At 41.5% G+C, this 19395-nt stretch overlaps 1 protein-coding gene across 10 annotated transcripts in view; it reads right to left on the bottom strand.

Annotated features, from left to right (window-relative positions):
- Positions 1 to 3061: 3061 nt before the first annotated feature.
- The window catches only part of elavl4 (ELAV like neuron-specific RNA binding protein 4), a 72238-nt gene continuing 55904 nt past the window's right edge, over positions 3062 to 19395 (bottom strand). For 7 of the 10 annotated variants that reach the window (XM_082956856.1, XM_082956860.1, XM_082956857.1 and 4 more), the window contains 3 exons: positions 12232 to 12467; positions 9872 to 9910; positions 3062 to 6950 (listed from right to left, as the gene is read on the bottom strand). In XM_082956856.1, the coding sequence (XP_082812982.1) occupies positions 6623 to 6950; positions 9872 to 9910; positions 12232 to 12467 (603 nt within the window). In that variant the 3' untranslated portion in view covers positions 3062 to 6622. The remainder of the gene's footprint in view (positions 6951 to 9871; positions 9911 to 12231; positions 12468 to 19395) is intronic. The other 3 variants (XM_014216622.3, XM_082956855.1, XM_014216624.3) reach the window with 3 other exon arrangements.

The raw sequence follows: 19395 nt of genomic DNA, 5'->3' as shown, positions 1-19395 counted from the left end.
AGAAAGCAACTCTTGTCCTGGAGTGCCACAGGGACTTCATGTTTTGGATTTAACTGAACTGGAAGACCAGGTGTGTTGAATTTAGGCAATCACTGAACTGATCAATTAGCTCAGTTGGTTAGGTGTGGTGCCTAGTTGAAACAAAATTCTGCGGTACCTGCAACACTCCCGAGGAACAGGGTTGCCTGGCTACCCCTGCTTTAGAGATACACCATTATCCCAGAAACCCTAGACCCACTCCAATTTGCATACCATCCCAACAGATCCACAGATTATGCAATCTCTATTGCACTCCACACTGCCCTTTCACACCTGGACTTAAGGAACACCTATGTGAGAATGCTATTCATTGACTACAGCTCAGCGTTTAACACCATAGTGCCCTCAAAGCTCTTTTCATTTTTTTTATTTTTATTTCACCTTTATTTAACCAGGTAGGCTAGTTGAGAACAAGTTCTCATTTGCAACTGCGACCTGGCCAAGATAAAGCAAAGCAGTTTGACACAAACAACAACACAGAGTTACACATGGAATAAACAAACATACAATCAAAAATACAGTAGAAAAATCTATATACAGCATGTGCAAATGAGGTAGGATAAGAGAGGTAAGGCAATAAATAGGCCATGGTGGCGAAGTATTACAATATAGCAATAAAACACTGGAATGGTAGGTGTGCAGAAGATGAATGTGCAAGTAGAGATACTGGGGTGCAAAGGAGCAAGATAAATAAATAAGTACAGTATGGGGATGAGGTAGATTGGGTGGGCTAATTACAGATGAGCTATGTACAGGTGCAGTGATCTGTGAGCTGCTCTGACAGCTGGTGCTTAAAGCTAGTGAGGGAGGTAAGAGTCTCCAGCTTCAGAGATTTTTATAGTTCGTTCCAGTCATTGGCAGCAGAGAACTGGAAGGAGAGGCGGCCAAAGGAGGAATTGGCTTTGGGGGTGACCAGTGAGATATACCTGCTGGAGCGCGTGTTACGGGTGGGTGCTGCTATGGTGACCAGTGAGCTGAGATAAGGCGGGGCTTTACCTAGCAGAGACTTGTAGATGACCTGGAGCCAGTGGGTTTGGCGCCGAGTATGAAGCGATGGCCAGCCAACGAGAGCATACAGGTCGCAGTGGTGGGTAATATATGGGGCTTTGGTGACAAAACGGATGGCACTGTGATAAACTGGATCCAATTTGTTGAGTAGAATGTTGGAGGCTATTTTATAGATGGCATCGCCGAAGTCAAGGATCGGTAGGATGGTCAGTTTTACGAGGGCATGTTTGGCTGCATGAGTGAAGGATGCTTTGTTGCGAAATAGGAAGCCGATTCTAGATTTAATTTTGGATTGGAGATGCTTAATGTGAGTCTGGAAGGAGAGTTTACAGTCTAGCCAGACACCTAGGTATTTCTGGTTGTCAACATATTCTAAGTCAGAACCGTCCAGAGTAGTGATGCTGGACGGGCGGGCAGGTGCGGGCAGTGATCGGTTGAAGAGCATGTACTTAGTTTTACTTGCATTTAAGAGCAGTTGTAGGCCACGGAAGGAGAGTTGTATGGCATTGAAGCTCGTCTGGAGGTTAGTTAACACAGTGTCCAAGGAAGGGCCAGAAGTATACAGAATGGTGTCGTCTGCGTAGAGGTGGATCAGAGAATCACCAGCAGCGAGAGTGATCACTAAGCTAAGGACCATGGGACTAAACACCTCCCTCTGCAACTGGATCCTGGACTTCCTGACGGGCCGCCCCCAGGTGGTAAGTGTAGGTAACAATACATCTGCCACGCTGATCCTCAACATCGGTGCGTGCTCAGTCCCCTCCTGTACTCCCTGTTCACTCACGACTGCATGGCCAGGCACGACTCCAACACCATTATCAAGTTTGCCGATGACAGAACAGTGGTAGGCCTGATCACCAACAATGATGAGACATCCTATAGGGAGGAGGTCAGACTCCTGGCCATGTGGTGCCAGGACAACAACCTCTCCCTCAACGTGATCAAGACAAAGGAGATGATTGTGGACTACAGGAAACGGAGGACCGAGCACGCCCCCATTCTCATCGACGGGGCTGCAGTGGAGCAGGTTGAGAACTTCAAGTTTCTTGGTGTCCACATCACCAACAAACTAACATGGTCCAAACACAATAAGAAAGTCGTGAAGAGGGCACGACAAAACCTATTCCCCCTCAGGAGACTGAAAAGATTTGGCATGGGTCCTCAGATCCTCAAAAGGTTCTACAGCTGCACCATCGAGAGCATCCTGACTGGTTGCATCACTGTCTGGTATGGCAACTGCTCAGCCTCCGACCACAAGGCACTACAGAGGGTAGTGCGTACGGCTCAGTATATCACTGGGGCCAAGCTTCCTGCCATCCAGGACCTATATACCAGGCGGTGTCAGAGGAAGGCCCTAAAATTTGTCAATGACTCCAGCCACCCTAGTCATAGACTGTTCTCTCTGCTACCGCATGGCAAGCTGTACCGGAGCGCCAAGTCTAGGTCCAAAAGGCTTCTTAACAGCTTCTACCCCCAAGCCATAAGACTCCTGAACAGCTAATCAAAGGGCTACCCAGACCCCTCTTTTACGCTGCTGCTACTCTCTGTTTATTATCTATGCCTAGAATTTTTTTTTTTTTTGACTTAACATGTTTTTCTTATTAACTTCTTAAAGCATTGTTGGTTAAGTGCTTGTAAGTAAGCATTTCACTGTAAGGTCTACTACACCTGTTGTATTCACTGTATGTGACAAATAAAATTTGATTTGACATCACTCTGTATCTACGAGATCTAGCACCTAATAACCTCAAACTCAACTCTGGACCTCGAAGCCACTCATTTTTTTCATTGTTCCTATCTAATCAGGGACTGATTTAGACCTCGGACACCAGGTGGGTGCAATTAATTATCAGATAGAACAGAAAACCAGCAGGCTCTAGACCTCGTTGGTTAAGAGTTGAAGACCCCTGATCTAATATATTGCACTACTTCTAAGAAGTGAGTTTGGAGTAAAGCTAAATACCATGTGCAATTGATCACTTAATAACGGCATACAAGAGAATCAACAACAACGCTCTTCAACACCTCATTTTATTGTCCCAACATTCAAAAGTACAAATAATTCAAACACAACAGTTTTATGGAGAAAAAAAAAACATTTACAGCAAGATTTTTTTGTTTCCAGTTTCAGAAATGACCTAAACTAGCAAGGATAACATGAAGTCATTCATCGCAGTAATTGGATTAATAATAAGGATAAGAATACTAAGAATAATAGCAATAATAATAATTGATAATTGATAAGGAATAACATAAATAGGAGAGACCAATTAGGCTCTGAAATGTTTTCTTATTTTTTGTCTTTAAAGATAGTTTATAGATTTTCAGATAGTAAACAAACACATTTCAGGAGAAAATTAAAAATGACAAGAGCCTTGTTCCTCTCTTAACCTTCCCTCCTACACTACTGGCTGTTGATTTCCTATTGGCAGGCTGCCACTAGAAGGCGCTACAGGGGATGTGTGAGCCATAGGGGTTGGGCATAGACCGAGGTGACGCATCCCCATGTTTCAAACACCCTTACAAACACACACACACACACGCAAACGTGTTCACAAACACACTCATGAGCATGAACACAGTTCAAAAGACATAGGAAATATGTTCACACATCAGAACAACATTCTACTGGGGTCGTTGCATAATTCAAACTCCAAACAGCTCTGGAGCATGAAAAGGGGTCTGTTGGTGTTCTGAGGTCAGAACTGTATAGTGGTTCGATGATGACAGATGGTCTGCCTAAGATGTGGTTATGAGAGAGTATATATATATATGAATGTGTCTGAGTGTTTACAATTTTCCTACACCTCATGTTTCCTGGCTCAACAAAATCCAATTCAGTACTTCAGGAACCATTCCCTATCTTTACCTTTCAAAATATATATCATATTATAGTATATAAAATATAGAATGGGTATAATCCATTAAATACCTTCAGTATTTTTAAATAGCAACAAGTGCCATAAGTATAGTTAGTGTACAATGATCAAGATCTCTTTAAAGAGATGTTCTTTTGTAATTTTCAAACATGATTCTCTAAAAATAAGTTTGACTCTTAGGTGAGTTGACTGATTAGTCCAGTGCAATGAATGACCCTCAAATACAATGGACATTTGCTCATCGAATTCAGGTGCCTGAGCCTCCAAAATTGGATGTTATAAAATGTTTGAAAACTGAAAATTATGCTTCAGACCCACATTTTTGCATAAAGTTTCATCACAAAGCGGTAGTGTGGAGGGAGGGTGCGGAGTGGCTTTAAAACGACACAAACTTATCACAGGTTATATTGAACCAGAACAACTGTTATAACATTATATTAAGACTAAACTTTATTGAAAAAGATTTAAAGATTTTGTTTAACAAGACAAGAAAAAAGCAATAGCAAATTTAACTATCAACTAGGTTATGCATAGCGAGTAACTGTTTCTAGTAATAAGGGAAGAGCGTTTTTAGTTTTCAACTTTTAGATTTTTTTATATTGTAATTTATATCGGTACAATATCGGTACAAAGCACAAACGTACTAAAAGTTCTCAGTGCAGTGGACTAATGGAAGAGCCTCTCCCCTAGTCGCTTTGTTCCCTTTTGCTCAGAAACGTCACCCCTCCCTGTACCAGATTCACGCAAATACACAGACAACAGAACAAATAAATATAAAAATAAATAATCAATATAAATAAATAGTTGAAGCAATGAAACAATCAATCGATCAATAAATAAATGAATAAATAGTTATTTTCTAAGCTTTTGTTCGGTTTCTTTTGCCGTGGCAGATACCAAAATTTTTCTCCAAATCTTTTTTACATTTTTTTTTTTTACAAGCGACATGACAACATATTAAACAGGATTCCTCACGAGTTTTCTAAGTAACTGAACCATCACTTCATAAAGTTGTCATATGAAAAAGACAAGCTCAAACAAAAGACAGTGACAACTCATATAGATATAGATATTGTAAAACAAATGTAGACTATATATTATCTATTTGTACACAACAAATAAAGACACAGTTGTAATAGATCCTTTGAGGAAACAAATATCTAGACTAACAGAACTAGCTAATTATTATTGAATTTTGACAACGCTTCACACTTAGCAAGTAACCTAAAAGTCAGCAAGCCAAAGAAAACTTGTTAAGTGATTCTTACACGGCCCAAAGTCCGTCATCTGGTATTTCAGCAAGAAATAGTCTAACCAGATGGGGGCCAACAACAAAAATAAACAAGAACAGCAGCTCAATTCAATGCCAACATCGAAGTATTTTTTCTCTGAACAACACATAGAACAACAAATGTGGATATTTAAGATATGTGAATCATGTAATATAGCACCTACTGTTGATCGCTAAAGGAAGTTATTTTAAAATTCCACAAAATTATAGCAAAGAAAACAATAGATAATGTATGTTTTCTAAATGGATAGATGTGTATATATTCATTACTGATATCCCATAGGCTGATGACAAAAAGAAAACAAGTGGACAATGGGTCTTCTTGCTTTGGGCTCTCAACTGTGAGGATGGTTAGGCCTTGAAAGACCCCTCTCCCTTCCCTTTTGGGTATCGCTGTTGAATAATTACGCACTATGAAAAATTACAACGATCACCCGCCTCAATTTGCATCCCTTGACAAAACCTTCCATCTACAAAATCATCGCCAATCACTTTCTCCTAAAAACAAACAACCTTTGCTCCTAAAAAGTACCACGGCAGAACGAACAAGACAAGGTGGCGCCCACCCCTCCCCCACCGCCTAATTAGCCAGTCAAAATATTTTTATATTTTTTCAAATCCAGATTCTTGTAAAAATTCTTCAATAATTATTTTAATTATCATATTATAAAAATAGATTTTCTTCTCTTTATTTTTTATTTTTCTAAACGCATTTTCAATCAAAGAGATTTTCTCTTTGGCAACAGTGTTTTTTAAATCATTTAACCTGTCATCAGGAATTCTAACCCATCCCTTCCCTCTCCCCATCTCCCAAACCCCAGTGAGGAAAGACGTGTTTTGTTTGCAATACAAAACAAACAAATGTTAGATTTTTTTTTCTGCATCAGAGAAAACAGGATTGTGTCATCCCTTAGAATTGTTAGGGGGGTTTAATATACACAAAAAAATGAATGAATGGTCACCAATTTAAAAAAGAGCCCCCTCCCTTCTTCTGTCAGGGAGGCATAATTCTAACGACAGTGGATCCGGATTTAAAAAAGAAAAAAATCCTCAATCAAGACCAAGAAAGTTAAATCTAAAAAGGACATTCTCTTCTTTGAAATAAGGGGACTGGTTTTTGCTACTGTTTACATAGAAGAGAAAAATAGTTTGACAACCACAAGAACAGAAAGGATATACAACAGGAATCCTGTAGAATCACAGGGGTTCCAAATCATGGATATTTTAATCTTTCATTTTGTAATACTTAGGCAACATTGGCTTATAGTTCCAAAGTTATAGTATAAGCCATTTCTAGTTCTTTTTTGTTTGTTTGTTTGCTGTGTTCCTTCTGGAGAGTTGCTGTGTTGGGCGACTGTAAGGTGGTAGTGGTAGTGGTGACAGGGGATTTGGAGTGAGGAAGGGTTCAGGACTTGTGGGTCTTGTTGGTCTTGAACGAGACTTGCAAGACGCGGTCTCCCAACCGGTACCCGTTGAGACTGGCGATGGCCATGGCTGCCTCGTCGTAGTTCGTCATGGTGACGAAGCCGAAGCCCTTGCACTTGTTGGTGTTGAAGTCACGGATGACCTTGACGTTGTTGACTGCTCCGAAGGGCCCGAACAGCTGCCATAAGACGCTCTCGTCAGAGTCTGGAGACAGGTTGTAGACAAAGATGCACCAGCCAGTGCCTGTGTGGCCAGGGATGTTCATGCCCACCAGGCTAGTCATGCTGTCAATGGTGATGGGAGAAAACCTGCACCACAAGATAGACAGAGAGAAAGAGAGAGGGAGGGAGAGAAATAGTACAATGTTAAGTGAAACAAATGCCCAATTGAGAGAAATAGAAAACCAACTGCGTGTGCATGGATTTACAAGCTCTGAGATTGTAGGCCAAGGCATTTCCCTATACACTCAAGTTCCCCTCCAAGTGTCCAAAGTGAACCTCGCCATGACCCCACTCTCTGAGTGTGTCTCAGGGAGAGTTGCGATATGCAAAAACCACATTTCTAATTCACACATGCGTATTAAAACACTTGTACATGTGTGAAATAGGACAAATAAAAGCACCCACCCACATACAGTACCAACCAAACAGTTCTATCATTCCTGACCATCCTACATTGATTATTACAAGTGCAACCCAGTGCACATGATGCACTATGACTAAGGGTCTGTCTGTGTACTGTATCCTCCTGCTAGACTATTTCCCCTCTGTGCGCCTCCATATTGACTGAGTGGCCTTTTCTCAAGGCTGACTACTCTGTGGGGGGCCTGCTGGGAAATGGCTTCAGCAGCATCCGAAGGAGGGAGGGATGCACAGGGGAAGCTTTTCTCCCTCGGTCTTCCTGAGTGCCTCTATTGGGAGCTAAATTACAGGAACTTGCTGAATTAAAAGATTTTGAAATTCATCAGAGATTGAGTATGCAACCAAGTAAATCTGCACTTATTCGCCTTGTAATCTTCTCCCTTTTTGCGATAGAGATTTGAATGCTCAGTTGACTTCACTTAATTGCCTTTCCGCTTAAAGGAAATTTCCACTTTAAATAAAAGGTAAATTGGATAAAAGGTTAATTTCTTATGCCACCTCTCGGAATGACTATAGGCATTATTGGGTATGCTTTAATTGAGATTTCCGCTTTACTGCAGCTGTCTCGGAGAAGCCTCCCTTCTTAAGGAAGGGAGGAAGGAAGGAGCAAACTAAATGGAAAATGGAAACACTTTACAACCCAGTAGTTTTAGGAACAAAGTGTATTCCATCCACCCACTCCTGCAGTCATCTCTTGTGGGGCGGATGAGGATGACAGTGATCGATAGTCTTGCTCAGACCACAGAGCCTCTAAGTATCGGCAAGAATCACTCAGACCTTTCATCAGTACTTTGGCCACGACTTGAGCTTTAACATTTTTGCCAACACAATATGCTTTTTGGTTCTTGTTTGTGTCTCATTACAGTCCCTGTGTAAAATGTATATTTTCTAACAGCAAGTCTTCCCTTCACTAGGGTCTTAAAACCTCTAGTCACGTCAAGGCCTTCTCTAACACGTTCAATTGTATTCGGATCTCTCTGTCTGGGTGAAATAACACCTCCATAGTAATTTCGATGCAAATACAGGTATGTGTGAGTGTGTGAGGGTGAGAGACAATCAGGCTGGCTAACAGAGCCACAGAGGAGACTACAGTGGTGTCTAACAGGGCAGGATCAAGCACACTGTGGTTCTTCCATAGAAAAGGAGACGAGTTGCATAGCAACAAGGGTGGGCTGGCTGACCTGCAGCCATCCCACCCTCCCCTAGCTCCCACCTCCACTGCTCACTTCTAAAGCACACTGACTACTACTACGCTTGCCTTTGTTCATTAATCATCACCACTTCAAACCATGTGCCAAGCAAGCAAAAGGCTGTTCTAAAGGCAGGGCTTGTTGGATTTCTGTATTCCAAAACTCTACTGCTTTGACAGTTTGTACATTTTCAATAGTCTTTGCATTGGTACTGTGTTGTTGAACCAGCAGGCACTGCAGCATATTGGTGAATATTAAAAATGTCTTCTCTTCTTTTTGTTGTCATTTTCTTGGCCAGATCATTTGCATCCCCCTTCAACTGAATTAATTGTTTCCTGCCCCCAGTACAAATAGAGGTATGTTAGACAAACGAGTTGCTGCCTGGGACATTGAGGTAGAGCTATGTGCCAAAGAGTCTTTCCCATGCATCATTCTGTCACCGTCTTATAGTCAAGCCTTCACTCTCTGATTCTGCAGAGCAAGAATTGCTGCTAATCACTGCTATGGAAACCGATGAATTCAGTGGATCTGCTCTTTTCACAGAAAAAGCTATTTAATCATTCCATTTAAAAAATTTAAAAAGCAAACGCTTATTTTTTCATGCTACATCTGGGATCACAGCCTTTCTATTCCAGTGAGTGGACATCAAAGGAACTCACTGATTACTCTAACATGCGTCAAAATGTCATCAGCTGATATCATGATGTCTCACAGCCGCTTCACTTCATATTACATCAACAGTAGCAAAAGCAAAAGTTATGAGCAAAAAGAGGTGATCAGAAGTTGAGCTGGCTGCAGTGAAACAGCATTTCCTGCAGGGATCCAGGTGTCTCCAGCCTCTCCCATCTTGCCCCTTACTGACCCCTGACCCCTTAACCCCAACACCCCATCACTACTGCTGTAATAACATGTTGTAATAAATGTTTTATTATAACCATTGTGGCAAGTCCTATTGAATTGGGTGGTTTGTTATTGTAAGTTCCATTCACTGCTTTGATATTAGTGTTTTCAAACTGAACTTGATCCCAATGTAACATCTAAAGCTGGACAGAGGTTAGGCTAGAGTACCTGAATCCGGTAGAAAAACACGCCTAAAAACAAGAGCTACACACAAGAGAACAGAAATATACACAGAAACTATCCAAAGCAATCGAAATGTAAAAGTCAGCACTCATCATACTCAAAGCAAATTGAACATTAGAAAACAAAAGACGATTGTTTTCCTTTTGACTTGTGGTTAGTGGATTCAAATTAAACAAGGCTAAAGAAAATTTAAAAAAATCAAGGCAGAATAACCTTGAACTGATTCGAATGCAAGTGACTTCTAAAAATGAAGAAAACAGGATAGAAATCATTTTGTCAACATGGACATCTGGCATTCGGTGAAGTTTTAATTACCTCTTTACGCCATAGGCCATATTAAGCAAATTGTCCAGCCTGTAAAGAGAAGGAGGGTTCTGGGGTTAATGCCAGGCAGATGGTTGACTCACTCAATGGAACTAATTCTACATCCCTGCCTCACTCAAAGAAGAAAGCCATCCAGAGATGGGCCATTACACTGAGGAGCCCCACCAGTCAGGGGTGGTGTCATTCACACAGCAACAAAGCAGCAGGCTAGCAACAGTACTGTACAGCGCTAACACAAGAGGCCACTCTGTGGCCCAATCAGCCAGCACACAGCGACATTTTCTTTTTTTAGCATGAGGCCCTATGGAGAGCACTCTCACGCTCCACACATTCTTATGCTGCACGGGGCTTTCAAAGTGGTTCCGTTGTACATCTGTGCTGTTGTGTTCAAATCATTTATAAGTAATTTATAACTGTGAGTTAAGCCATAGTATTGATGTCAAAGAAAGTTTTGAAATCTTGTCTTTCTCAAAATCAATGTCGATCCTGACAGCATAATGAAATAATGATTATTTATGTCATAAACTATGAAAACTGCTTTGCATCATTATTCCAATTGCCCCTCAGGTACTTTGGCATTAAGTTTGTCATTTTCAAGAAGGTTGAGAGACAAATTGAACATATATTATACTACTAAATAGTATAATAATTCAAAAAAAAATAGATATATCCCCGTCTCCAGAGTTCTGTCAGTGTAATGGTTTGGCATTTTTTGAGAGATGGTAAAGGTTTTAAGAGAGGAAGATGACAAATCAGGGAATAATGTTGCATGGTTTGGACTAACAAAACACTACTGAATAGTAACTGACCAAAGAAATGTCCTTCTTTTGACACCTGTCCATGTAGAATGTCAAATGGAATGGTGTTTGTTAGTTGGCTGGGAGGAAAAATCAGGCCGGTCCTGCAGACAGATAGTCACTGTGCTCAGTGGGCCAAGGATGGAAGCCACTCAGCCACATAAATCAGAGGCTTTTCGAGTGAGTCTTGCGTGGCCACGCAATGACCATCATTTGTCACATGGGTCTGCACTGTCTCATGTCTTAGTAAGCCTTTCAGCCTAATGGAAGGGTTGGGAACTTGGGGCCATTCTAAAGTACTTCTCCCTTTCAAAACACTGTCTGTGCTGCAGGTCATCAGTGGGCAGAGATGCCGTCTGTGAACCTGACCAAAAAATCTAAACAAAGCACAAAAATTTGTTGACTCATTAAAGCAGCAATTAGGCCATTATGCGGGCTGGGACTGAGCAATCAGCTTTTGTGGGTAAATTAGTCAATTGGACTGGAAGCTCTGAGGAGGCGCTTCAGGCCGCTGTGCTGGAGACATCTGATGGGCTGCTGCTGTAAAAAAACAACCTGCCTTGGATGCCAGCTTTTCACACACCCTCTCCAAGCCCACAGCATACAAAAGTGGTGGCTCTCAGTGCATGTAAATGGGAACCGGCCGTTTAAAAAAAGTCTGTTAAATTAAAACCTGCTTCTACCTTAAATATAATAAGCCTAATTGACCAATTACTGTCATTTGTAATGTGGAGCATCACTAATAACTGAAATCTACAATATTTTGCTTAAAGGATTATATTGCCTTCTTAGAGGTGGATCAGACAAACAGGCATTATATTGACTGGTGGCAAATGGGCAACATTGACAAGATAGGTGATGCATTTCTGTCTGAGTTTGTGGATTAGGTTTAGCCCTGTGGCTGTTGGTTGTAATGATGAGGAGGTTGAAAATGGACTTTGTGTATTACAGGCAGCTAGCTCTGGATCTGCAATGTTCAGACCCTGGATTCTACTGAACAGAAAATCATGTCTTATATTCCTAACTTTGTTGGTCTAACTTTTCATAAATATATATCATTTTTATTATAATAATTTGCTCCACAATCTTAAATATTTTTTGGGGTTCAGATTATAATTTTCATATATTCTCATTGGGACTACAGTCTGGAATCGGTGAGTATCAGGCTAAGTATGTGTTGGGAATGAACAGTGGATGGAAAGAGGGGATGACAGTTGGTTGCATTATGGAATAAAGAGGGTGATGAGGTGATGTGATGGAGACATTGTGAACGACAGAACCCCACTGTCTCTTGTAAACAGTTCTTCTCAGTTATGGGTGGAGCTCCAGGAAACCCACTCTTTGGAACAAAAATGCTTTCTTGGTTGAATGCACAAAGAATCAAACATCGTATTGGTGACTGATGATTTACAAGGTGGTTGATCGTTGCAATTAGACAATAAAGTGCCATACTCAACTCTACAGTACATATAACAGTAGAAACATATATTTGAACCAATAGCCCAATGGCTGAACCTGACCTCCCGACCCTTGTTGTGAGCCCTAGGTATTTACCTGAACCTCTGAGCCTGGTGGTGCAGGGGGCCTGGGTACCGGCGGTTGGGGGACTGGTACAGCTGGGACAGTAGCGCTTGACTGGTCTTCTGGCTGGGGTTGTTGGCGAACTTGACGGTGATGGGCTCAGCAGCTCCAGAGGGCTTCTGTCCATTCAGCCCCTTAATGGCCTCCTCAGCCTCTATCCTCTTATCAAAGCGAATGAACCCCACACCCCGCGAACCACCTGTGGGGCCAACACATCACAAACATAGGGGCGTCCTTTTACTTCATGTGGTTCCGGTTAGATCACACACACACACACACACACACACACACACACACACACACACACACACACACACACACACACACACACACACACACACACACACACACACACACACACACACACACACACACACACACACACACACACACACCCACCTTATTATCTCTTTCATACATGGTACAGAGATGATGTCTGTTGTTGCTTTTAATAACGTTGAAAGCAAAGTTTTGTAAAGGGGATACAATGAGTTGGACATTATTTGTATTCCATACAGAGAGGGATTGTATTATGTGTATAACAGTGTTATTTGAAGAAGACAGTATAGAGCAGAGGGAAAAGCGAAGGCACCATCATGATTTCCTGTGCTGTCAAGAGACAGAATTTGTCTTCCTCTCACACAAAGAGCATGAGAGGAGGCTATAGAGGAGCTGATGCCTGCTGATGCAGAAATGCTGTTGTGTTGTTTGTGTGCTAGCTGCTGTAGTGCTGTGTCTCCTCACAGCTCGTTGAGGCTACTCCGTGAGGCGCGTTGGACTCAGCACACACTGCAGCTCTCCTCCTAGCTGATGGCCACACACTCAGGCCTCACGCCATGTTGCCGGCGACATTTGAGTCGTCTCCAAGGCAATGTTTTTTGACCGCCACCTGAAAGTAACATTTGGAGAGACGTACTACCCAGGAGGTCTTTTCTTGGTCTCCATAAACGCGTGCTGCTCGTTTTTAATGAGGCTGGCTGACTGGCCCAGGGGACCCTCGCTCAGTGACAGCACGCTGCCAGGACTATTTACATAATACTGTGTGTGCACATCTCTACACCACACACAGAAACACTTTTTATTGTCATTTCTCTCTCACAACGCCGCTTGCGCTTATTGATGTTTTTCTGTTCCGCTGTCTCATTTTCTTCTCGAATCATACTCTTTTGATATGTGCAGCCCTGAACAAACATTTACACACAATCTCTCCAATGCCGAATGCTTTCATTCACTCTAATGCTGAATAATTTAACTTATGGGTTGCTGCAGCTCTTGACAGACTCTCCCAATCCCTCCCTGCCTTCCCTGTACCTGTACATTATAATTAGGTTGTCACTGCTAGAAAATAATAAACACAGTCTGTTATTCCAAAGGGGTTTGAATTGTTGGCATACAGCTCTGGCTCCGATGTGAAACTAGGGTCACTGCTGCTTCGGTAGAAAATAGTGTCATACTGATATTCCTAGGTGGTAACAAGTGCATACTGTTTTTGTACATTATGTTGATTTGTTTGCAGGGTTCTACACTAACTTTTTCAGTTGGTGGCACCATCACGATTTGGTTGCACAGAATGTTAAAAAAAATGTTTTCAATAATTGATGATGACCTGTCCCATAATGTACCTGCATTCCATACAGAACCAGGCAAATAATGACTAGCTATCTTTTAAATTAGCATGCCCTTGTGTTCTTACATTGATTTGGAGAGATTTACTGTAACGGCAAAGAAAAGAGACCGTTAGAATAAAGTGCTAAATGTATTTTTTTGCAGATTTCAAAGTGCCATGTTTTCTGCAAAATCCTCTAGAGGGCAGAACTGGAAAAAGGATACTTGATACCAAAACAATATCACAGTAAAAAAAAAGTAACCTTTCCATCTACCCGAAAACAGTTACTTATAGGCCCTACTTGCACCGCACACAGCAGGGCTCATCATTCAGATAAAATTGCCAGAGGCACATCGGGCTAGTGCCAACTGAAAGCTACTGGCTACGAAAGCAAATGATGTGTGCATAATTCCAATAGCAGGTGATTTTATCTTTCATTTACGAGCTACGCAAGTAGTCTATACAGCAGGGCTCTCCAATCCTGTTCCCGGAGAGTTCCCTCCAATAGGGTTTCACTCCAACTCCAGTTGTAACTAACCTGATTCAGTTCATCAACCAGCTAATTATTAGAATCAGGTGCGCTAGATTAGGGTTGGAGGGAAAACAGAGTTGGAGAGCCATGCGGCAGGTAGCCTAGTGGTTAGAGTGTTGGGCCAGTAACAAAAGGTTGCTGAATCAAATCCCAGAGCTGACAAGGTAAAAATCTATTGTTCTGCCCCTGAGCAAGGCAGTTAACCCACTGTTCTCTGGGCACTGAAGATGTGGATGTTGATTATGGCAGCTCCTCTCTGATTCAGAGGGGTTGGGTTTAAGGATCTGCCCCCTTTTTTAAATTTTCGCCTAAAATGACATACCCAAATCTAACTGCTTGTAGCTCAGGCCCTGAAGTAAGGATATACATATTATTGGTACCATTTGAAAGGAAACACTTTTGAAGTTTGTGGAAAGTTGAAAGGAATGTAGGAAAATATAACACAATAGATCTGGTAAAAGATAATACAAAGAAAAAAACAACTGTTCTTTTGTATTTTTTTTGTACCATCATCTATGAAATGTTTTTGTTAAAAAATGTGGATCAAGACTGCCCAAATGTACCTAATTTGTTTATTAATAACTTTTCATGTTCAAAATTGTGCACTCTCCTCAAACAATAGCATGGTATTATTTCACTGTAAAAACTACTGTAAATTGGACAGTGCAGTTAGATTAACAATAATTTAAGCTTTCTGCCAATATCCGATATATCTATGTCCTGGGAAATGTTCTTGTTACTTACAACCTCATGCTAATCAAATTAGCCTACGTTAGCTCAACCGTCCCATGGACGGGACACCGATCCCGAAGAAGTTTTTAAATGCTGAAGAGACATTTCAGTTGAATGCATTCAGTTGTACAATTGACTAGGTATCCCTCTTTCCTCCTACAGGGTTCATACAGACCTTGGAAATTATAATTCAAGGACTTAAATGTTATATTTAATTGTTGTAATAGCCTATAGAAAAAACTCAATGTATAATGAAAAATGAAGAAGTATGCATTACCACCCAATGGCATTATGCATTGACATTATTTTTACACTCTAAAATATGGTTTCTCTACTGTATGTATCACTGACCCTGGATAAACTAGCGACTGGGCTAACACAGCTAACCTTTTAGGTCAATAATATGCTGTTTTTATTAACATTTTGTTGGCTTTATAAACATGAGAGAAATTGAACTAGCTAGTAACTAGCTAGTTAGTTATACTTAGGTAGCTTACATGGTTAGCTGACTTTTCTCAAAACGAACTTCAATGTGGCTAGCTACTTATTGTCCCTAATGCTAGCCTTTACAGCCAAATATCACTTCAGAAACGTCTAAATAAAAACATATTGATATGGTCAGCGTTGTAGACCATTTCTCCCCTCTTGCTGCAGCTTTAGCTCATCTTGAAATGACAGAAATGCTGTGAAAACCAGCGTGCTGTAAACATTCTGGTTTTGTTGACATGTTTAGTCTTCACGCACTGTTGCTCCTCGGTACTAATCTGGTGAGCACCTTTGGAGCTCTGCCCAAGCAAGGCATTTGATTGGTTTGACGTGTTGCGAGGCGTCACTGATGTAACACCAGGTTCCGACCGCGCTTTAGCTGATTTCTTCTAATGGTTCGCGATGAGGCTATCTTGCTTATAATAACCGCACATGGTTTAACTGCAAGAAGCGCAACACCCTTCAATTGAAACAAACGAAAGCGACTGCATCTCTCAAAAACTGATCAGAAATGAAATCACAGAATAATTATATTAGAGCAGTAGAACTTCTAAATCGCTACCTTTAACTTCAATGACTTTTCAAGGACCAGAGAGCCTTAGAGGAAAGGTCTGATTTTCAAGGTAGGCTATAATGACTGAACTGCACATCGCAAATATTCAACCAAGACTTTGAACTTTTAAATATCTGGTTTGCGTACCCATTCTTGCCTTAGCATTTACTGGTAAATACAATTTGGAACATATTTACTACCGCTGTTGGTCTTCGGTGAGTTGCTCTACACAACAACCAGCTGTTTATGAGCTGCTATATATGTGTGCAGCCGCGCGTATGATAAATAATCGAGACAACGAACAGTTTTGGTAATCCATTTAAAAAAAAAAAAAATTCACTGGCCCAAGCGGGCCACTGACGGGGATGATTGCCTGGCTCAGAGGGTTTCCGAAACCTCCCCTGTATGTCGAGCCCTGACACACAAAGACAGTTTTCCCGTGCAGTTGTTGCCTCTTTAGAAATATGGTTTATTTTTGGTCAATTGTATGAATAAAACATGATAAAAACAAAAATGAACAGGACTAGATAAAAAAAATACTAAATAAATCACCGGCACCCTTGCCACCAATAAAAAATGTGTCACACTGCTAAGTCAAACGGTCGCAAATGCAACTGTTTTGGTCGCAGTATTGAACCCTGGTTTGTCACTTTCACTTTAATAATTTAATGAACATTTATCAATCCAATACAATCATAGTTGTGCTTTGTTTCCCAACATCACTTCATGCATAGTTGTTTATTTTTTTTCTCCATAAACCCACTAGCTACTCATGTCAAGAATGCCCCTTGTGGAAGAGTCAGGACATTATAAGACTTAAAGACTACAGTATTTTTGAGTTTCTAGAGCAATGAAATACATGTTTACACCCTGTGGACTCATCTCCTGTTGGGATATGACCAGACCTCTGGTGAAGAGAGCAGACAAGCACCAGTAATCTATGTATGCCCCTTGGTCTTGAACTGCACCAGGCTGCAGCTGTTTGAAGAGATCTACACTACAGCAGTGCTTAGCATACAGCTGAAGGCTGCAAACCCACATTCAGGGTGGGATCTGAGAAAAACACCCCAGCCACTTCAATGAAGTGTTGACTTGAAGTGGTGTCATTAAGGAATGGGTGTAAAGAGTGGAGGGCTAGTGCAGTGGTCTCTGGGGAACTAGGTCTGTCCCTGTGTTTTTAGAGAGGTGTGAGGGTCTCTGTGCCTATATGGTAGCGCTGTGGAGTGAGGTGTGAGGGTCTTTGACCCCACTAACAGTAACTCCTCTCATTTCTCCTTTCACTGCCGTATAGACCTTCTGGGCATGAGGAGAAACACTACTACTGCACTGTAAGGTCAGCAGGGCCTAATGCAATTACACCACAACAGGTCAGGCGATCATGACCTTTGAACCAGTGACTGTGATATCCTGGCAGAGAGACTCCATACAAACAGGTCTGTGTGTCAGACAGTTGACAGCAGTCGCTTCAGAATACAATCTAATGTAGGGTATAAGTTTTGGCTTTCATCAGGGGTTCCCTCAAGCAAGGCAGAAATCTAACAAAACAATCCCAGAAGTGATCTACTTAATAGTAAAAAAAATAATACTGAATTACTGTCAGTGTTGATACTGTAGAGTAATGTTTTTCCCCCCACTAGCTTTTTCCACATTTACATAATGAGCTTCCAGATGTTTTTTTTTTTGCATATCAAAACAAAGCAAAGCAAAGCAAACAGGCAGGCTGAGGAAAGCTGGGAAGCAGACGGTGGCAGGCAGGCAGCTTCAGCCGGTTCCAGCACTTATCACAGGCCAGACAGCATTAGGCCACAATGTACTACAGGCTACAGGCAGTTTCATTCACAGTAATCAGCCATGGCTTATGTAACTCTACCTGTACTTATCTCTTCCCAGCACACATGAACACAGAGAATGGCTGGTTTATTAATAACCACAACCAAGGAAGACAGTGGCAAGGAGCTGCCAGTGCCCTGACAAAGCTTTCTGCGCGCCCACTGCACCAGGACACTACCACGGTGCTCCCTAACACTTCGCCCGGCAAACATTCCTCTGGGAAATCTGGAGAGATCTGATCATCTGGCCAGGCGGCTGATGAAAGCCTTTTCTCTCTGCTCCAAATCTAAGCGCTTTGCTACCGTTTGTCATTCCGCTCTTTTAAGTGGCTGTACCAACTGTATGGAATGTTTGTTAAACTTACACATTAAACACATTAGGAAAAAAACCTCTCCCTGCCTCCTAATCAGAGAGAGAGAAAGATGGAGAGAAAGACCTGTTCATGTTTTATGTAACTTAGTTTGTGGGGATAGATACAGATGGTCTTTGAAAAGGCAGTGGGAAAGAAGCCTTTGAAGAGCTTAGGTGCTCTCTGCTCCGTTCAGTAAAAGCAGAGTTAAAGCCATCTGTCTGCTTCTATGTGTGACCGCAGGCCAAGGTAACTATGCAATACACTCCATGTTATGGGTTCTGGTGGGTTATAGAGACACCAGGAAAGAGATGAGTTGTACAAGGTCTTTTATCTGTAAATAAATCAGGTTTGCTCATACAGTACGTTGCCTTGATCTTCATCCACACATGGTGGGGATTTTACATGAGCCAGAATGTATTACAACATTCATCATCAACATCCACTGTAAAAGTGTAGATGTGTCTATGGAGAGGAAGCCACATACTGATTGATTAAGTAGAAATGTGATCAGGGTTTTAATATATGTAGTGTGTATGAATGTTTTGCATGCTCATTATTGTGAATATTAGTATACTGTGGTCTGTGAGACTAGGCGTAACTTAGAAAAGAAAGCTCTCCGGATCAATTGTATTGTCCTTATTGAGGAGATGTGTATTGACTGACTGCTGTGTGCCTGGGCCCTGCAGAGATGTTCAGAATATTTAACTACTGATCAAAGCCTCTCCGTATTATATTTCCTTCACATTGAGTTTCTGTTCGCATTGAACATCATGATCCGACAACTTTCCCCAAAGGTTAGAGAGAGTGATGCGATATAAAAATGCTTCTCTGGATATTTGTTACCCGATAGAGGGGAAATACACATATCCATTCTGCAGAGATCAATAGAAAGAGAGGAGAGAAAGATACTAATATTGACAAAACACTCTGGTTACATGATTGATGTGTTACGCAATGACTGCCAGGCCTGCATCAGCGTGGATGAGCGACTGGCCTACCGCGTGATGTTCTGATTGGTTAAAAAGGTCATTGGGGTTATTTCTTGA

The sequence above is a fragment of the Salmo salar genome, chromosome 10, assembly GCF_965601325.2.
Source record: "Salmo salar chromosome 10, fSalSal1, whole genome shotgun sequence".
Classification (NCBI taxonomy): domain Eukaryota; kingdom Metazoa; phylum Chordata; class Actinopteri; order Salmoniformes; family Salmonidae; genus Salmo; species Salmo salar.
Note: the sequence above shows the minus strand (reverse complement) of the source record. Positions and strands in the feature narration are given on the sequence as shown.